Source organism: Ammospiza nelsoni, chromosome 1 (genome assembly GCF_027579445.1).
Source record: "Ammospiza nelsoni isolate bAmmNel1 chromosome 1, bAmmNel1.pri, whole genome shotgun sequence".
NCBI lineage: Eukaryota > Metazoa > Chordata > Aves > Passeriformes > Passerellidae > Ammospiza > Ammospiza nelsoni.
Window position 1 is genome coordinate 2,440,998 of NC_080633.1, and position 6,000 is coordinate 2,446,997.

The window sequence follows — 6,000 nt, forward strand, 5'->3', positions numbered from 1 at the left end:
TATACTAAAACTACACAAAAGAAAGAGAAAGGAGACATCAGAAGGCTAAAAAAGAATGAATTATAAAAACCCATGACAGACCAGAGAGTCTGACACAGCTGGACTTGGATTGGTTACTAAGTAAAAACAATTAACATGTTTGAATAAACAACTCTCTAAATCACATTCCAGAGGAGCAAAACATGGGGAAGCTGAGGCTCCTCATCTTGCCAGGAGAAGAAATCCTGGCGAAGGGATTTTCCATAAAATATCCCAGTGACGTTTCCTCTCTCTCGCAGCCACCAGGGAGTCGGCCTTCGTCCACGCCATCGCCTCCGCCGGGGTGGCATTCGCTGTCACCAGGTCCTGTGCCGAGGGCTCGGCCACCATCTGCGGGTGTGACACGCGCCACAAGGGCTCTCCTGGCGAGGGCTGGAAGTGGGGAGGCTGCAGTGAGGACGTGGAGTTCGGCAGCATGGTGTCCCGGGAGTTCGCGGACGCGCGGGAGAACCGGCCCGACGCGCGCTCGGCCATGAACCGGCACAACAACGAGGCTGGAAGGACGGTAAGGACGTTTCATCTCCTCCTTTCCTGTTGGTGTTTTCTGACCTGAGAGGATGAGTGGTGGGAGGGGATTAAGGGGGCTCAAAAGTCCGAAATCTGGGCTAATTTGTGTCACAAAATGGTAGTACCTGTCTCATGATAGTCTAGATCTACGTGCTTGGTCTTTGAAAGCTCCACATGAATTCACCCACACAGATGTAAACACCTGCCTTGGAGTCAGCTGCCAGATCTCTTTTATAGAGAATGGATCAAGGCAGGTGAAGGCTGGGATTTCTTCCCATCTTATGAGGATACCTACCCCCAGAAGATGGGATTTCGTCCCAGCTTAGGAGGATATCTACCCCCAGAAGATGGAATTTCAACCCATCTTTTGAAGATATCTACCCCCAAAAGTTGTGGATGCCCCATTCCTGGAAGTGTCCAAGGCCAGGTTGGACAGGGCTAGCAGAAGGTGTCCCTGCCCATTCCAGGGTGGTTGGAACTGAGCGATTTTTAAGGTCCCTTCCAACCTAAATCATTCTGTGATTCCACTATTAGAGTTATTAACCCTTATTCCACTATTAGAGTTATTAATAATGTCCTAATTGTGGCTGTTCCCTTCCACTGAGTGTGGGGCACCTGAAGTTTTGGTGCAATTGTCCATTCCCCTTCTCTGCAGCCTTGAGGGAGGAGAAGAGCCAGGAGAGCTTTTCCCACAACCCATCTTCTCAACCCTGTTCTATTTCCCAGGAAATATTTAAACAAAATTAGAGGCAATAGAACTCTGGTGCCTCCTGATTAAACTTGGATCATGCCCTGAAGCTGTTTTTACTTCAAACAATCTTGGAACAAAACGTGTTGGGGAAAAGAAGGCACAAAATCTGCCTTATACACAATGAATCTTTTCCCTAGGTGGAATAATCCCAAAAGGGGGATATTCCTTTTTTTTTTTTTTTCCATCTCAAGAATAGCCCAGAAATCCAGAAGAATGTAATTTGTGGGAAACAATTTGTAGAACTGTAGAACCACAAAGCCCTTTCTAACAGAGATTATGCCACAGCTTTTCTGAGATAAGAAAGGACAGGTTAATGTGGTCTTGTCCTCAGGTCTTGCACATATCCAGGAGGACGTTTGTGCACTGAGCTGTACCAAAGCCACCACAGCTGCTGTGCTGGGACACGTCCTCAGGCAGGCTGGGGTTTCCTGAGAACTCCTGAAGTGGATGCTGTAAATTCCCAGTGCTGTTATCCCACCCCACACCACAGCAGAGCTGTTGGAATACAACTTCTGAAAGGGAAATACCACCAGAAACCAAAATTGTCTGCAATGGAGATGACCACAAGCAATGATGTGGTTTCTTCCGGCTCTGGCCTAAATTATCCCAGGTACCCCCAGGGATGGGGCAGTTACTGGGATATGTAATGGGAAAAAGAGGGGTTTCCTTTAAAGTGAGAATCTGTTTTAAAGTGAGAATCCTTGGAAAAAAACAAACACGTGGTGGTGTTTGCAGGTCCTCAGGATGAGGGAAGAGATGAGAATCTTGACTCCATGTTTCAGAAGGCTGATTTATTATTTTATGATACATATTATATAAAAAGAAAATGATATGTTAAAACTACACTAAAGAAAGAGAAAGGAGACATCAGAAGGCTAGAAAAGAATGAATAATAAAATCTTGTGAGTGACCAGAATCGCAACACAGCTGGACCTGTGATTGGTCATCAAGTAGAAACAATTCATATGAAACCAATCACAGATCCACCTGTTGCATTCCACAGCAGCAGATAATCATTGTTTACATTTCTTTTCTGAGGCTTCTCAGGAGGAAAAATCTTGGTAAAAGGATTTTTCATAAAATGTGTCCGTGACACAAACATCCCTGTGACCACAGGCCTGCAGAGGTCTTTTTACTCTAAGTTTTGTTCCTTGACTCTAGGACATTTTACAGGTGTCAGACCATGACGTGAAATCCCACAGATGTCACACCATGACCTGAAATCCCAGTATTTTAGAAAGCACTGGTGTTTTCCATCGTCACCATTCCAGCACCCATGGGACAGCTCTTCCAGGCCTCCATACCTGAGTGTTCCCAGCTAAACCTGAGCCATGGGCAATGTTTCCTATCAGTTCCTACAGGAACTCCAACCCTACTGCTCCTCCAGGAGTTTTGATTAAGCTCAGGGTGATTATATGAGCAAAACCTTCTGCGGTTCTCCCTCCTCGCTAATTGCAGCCAGCTCTGTGGCGGGTGATACTCAGTAAATAACACAGGAAAACACCTGGTGAGCACCAAGGTGCTGATTCATGGCAAATCTCATGGACTCAGGCCGGCACTCGCCTGTTCACGTACCCAGAAATTTGCTGATCACTCTGGAAATGCAGATTATCAAGTTGCATAAGGTTGTCTCCCACCCAGAGTACTGGAGGGCAACACCTCTGTTTATTTAAACTCGTTATATAAGAGGTAAAAACAAGTAGCAAAGCTTCTGGGATCAATAATCACCCTCCCATTTATCCCAGGAAAGTGGTTTGTGTTGAAGCCTGAGCCTTTAAAATCAAAAGTAGGGCTCTTATTATTTTTTTTTTTTTTGTCCTTTGAAGTGATTTTAGAAAAATCATAACCCTGGCTTTAAAATAAAAACAAATCCCTTTTCAGTTTCTGAATGTAGCCGTAGCAAGGTTTGAACCTTGTTTGCTTAAGTAAACACAAAACATATGTAAAGGATGGAGTTCTGTTCTAGATAGTTAGGACACTTCATCTTCCTATTATTTCCAACAGAAAAGCTGCTATTTTCATTTATGAAGGCATTGTTTGAGTAACTTTGGGCGTTCTTTGCTTCTCTGCCCACATGTGTTTGAATTCTTTTCCTGTGTGACAGCACTGTAATATTCCCACATGAACATTGATAAGACAGAAGTTAATAAATCCCCTTGGTGAAAGTTTTTGGTAAATCCTTAAATTTGAGCTGGGAGTTAGAACCAGTCACTGAAAACCGTAAAGTACAGAAGCTTTATGTCTTAGACCCAGCAGTGACTGGGGGAATAAGAGGGTTTTTGTTCACAAGAGTATAAATATATCTATGCAAACATCCATAATTCCTTGGAAAATCATGGCCAAGTGGCAGAATGTCATAAAGAGTTTTAATTACAGGTTAACTGTCACAGACATCTTTTATGGAAAATCCATTCCTTAGGATTTTTCCTTCTGAGAAGCTGAGAGGCTTCAGGAACAAAATGTAAATATTGATTATCTGCTGCTGTGGAATGCAACAAGTAGATTTTTGATTGGCCCATCTTGGATGTTTATAATTAATGGCCAATCACAGCCCAGCTTCCTCGGACAGAGAGCCGAGCCACAAACCTTTGTTATCATTCTTTCTTTTTCTATTCTTAGCCAGTCTTCTGAGGAAATCCTTTCTTCTATTCTTTTAGTATAGTTTTAATGTAATAGTCATCATAAAATAATAAATCAGCCTTCTCAAACATGGAGTCAGATCCTCATCTCTTCCCTCATCCCTCAGACTCCTGTGAATGCCGTCACAGTTAATGTCTTCCTTCTCCTTTGCCTTTCTTCTCTTTTGCAGTCCATCATTGAGCTGATGCACCTCAAGTGCAAGTGCCACGGGCTCTCGGGCAGCTGTGAGGTGAAGACCTGCTGGTGGTCCCAGCCTGACTTCAGGGTCATCGGCGACTACCTCAAGGACAAGTATGACAGCGCATCCGAGATGGTGGTGGAGAAACACCGGGAATCCCGCGGCTGGGTGGAGACCCTGCGGCCCAAATACAACTTCTTCAAGGCCCCCACTGAGAAGGACCTGGTCTACTACGAGAACTCGCCAAACTTTTGCGAGCCCAACCCCGAGACAGGCTCCTTCGGGACCCGCGACAGGATCTGCAATGTCACCTCCCACGGCATCGACGGCTGTGACCTTCTGTGCTGCGGCCGCGGGCACAACACGAGGACTGAGAAAAGGAAAGAGAAGTGTCACTGTATCTTCCACTGGTGCTGCTACGTCCGCTGCCAGGAGTGCATACGAGTCTACGACGTCCACACGTGCAAATAAATCAGGTGTAAAACCCCCCTTGGCCGGGCTCCGAGTGAAGAAATGGATTTTTTGAGCCTACTTCCTCTGAGGTTGCATCCGTGAGAGAAGTCTACTTTTTTTGGATATTAAAAAAGAATGAAAACTGGACAAAAAAATTTAAAAAATAAAAAGGCTAAAACTGGTTGGATAGAATAGGTCTAATGACTTCTGGGCTATCCCGAGGTACATCTGGCAGTCACACAAGTTCTGCCCCGACGCCGATGCCTCCGGAAGGAGAGCAGCTCTTTCCACCAGCCCACAACACCGAGCTGGAAGGAAGAGCATTAGCAAAAGCATGGATTTGCTCTGCTCCCACCCACCTGAAGTGACTCGTGTGATTAAGTGTCCTTTGAAAGACTTGCATCTTCCTAAGCATCTCCTTTTCCCTCAGCCAGGCAGAGGCTGTGCTGAACAGCAGCACTGAGCACTCAGAGAGATCTCTCTGCAAACCCCAATGGCCAGACTGTGTGATATGAGCAACAGCAGCAAAAGAAATAAAAGCAGATAAATTAAGGATTTTTAAAATAAAAAACATGACTACTTCTTTGCTTTTGCCTTGGAACCAGAGAAGTCTACAAATATTTAACAGAGCTGGAGAGTGGGCAAGCTTTTGATGTGAACTTTTTAGCGTAGTAGCTTCTGCCAGATTGGACTGTGGCAATAGGATCCTGTGACATCTGTAGAAAGGGAAGGAGGGAGAAGAGGAGGGAGACAAAGAGAGAAAACTGCTGATGACTTCCTGTAAACTCCCTGTTGGCACACAGGTGATGTGCACAGTATGGAAAAGTTCAGTGTCTTGTGTGTGAAGTGAAGAGGACTCTGTGTGCGTTGAGGAGGACACAGTCCCACAGATGGGAATGCTGCTGCAGCTCTCCACCTGGCACGTGGCTCAGCCAGTGAGTTTTCCTTGGAAACGTGCTGCAGTGAATCTCTGGGGCTGTTCACTCACTCCTGAGCACAGGACATCCCTCTCCTCAGCACCCCAGGGAAAGCATGGCAAGGGACAGTGTTCACCCTTCCCACCTCGCTGGGGAGGTCTGTCACCAGCAGTGGAAAGTGCACTTCGTTCTTCCACTCTCTGCACCTGATGCAGGCTCCCCAGGCACTTGGCAGCAGCCTGAGCCCACAGGTTTGTTGGGAGCATGGATCTGAAGGACTCATTGTCACCCATTAATTGACACGAGGGTGAAGCAACCCACCACCACCTCCAAGCTGGAGCAGTCTCAGACTCAAGCCAAACCTTGTCCCACAGCTAATTCCTACAGCCATTCCCACCTGTGAAAGTGGCACAGATTAAAATGGACAAAACCCAGAGTGTGAGCCAGCCCAGAGTTTGGGTAGGTTTGGACACAGAGCCAAACCCCAGCTTTGCAGCGCTGGCCCATCTCTGCTG

The 6,000-nt window shown here is 46.1% G+C and overlaps 1 protein-coding gene across 1 annotated transcript in view; it reads left to right on the top strand.

The window, feature by feature from the left end:
- The window catches only part of WNT3A (Wnt family member 3A), a 99,385-nt gene extending 94,131 nt beyond the window's left edge, over positions 1–5,254 (top strand). The window contains exons 3-4 of the mRNA XM_059478372.1: positions 279–544; positions 4,107–5,254. Of these exons, the coding sequence (XP_059334355.1) occupies positions 279–544; positions 4,107–4,586 (746 nt within the window). The 3' untranslated portion in view covers positions 4,587–5,254. The remainder of the gene's footprint in view (positions 1–278; positions 545–4,106) is intronic.
- The last annotated feature ends 746 nt before the right edge of the window (positions 5,255–6,000 follow it).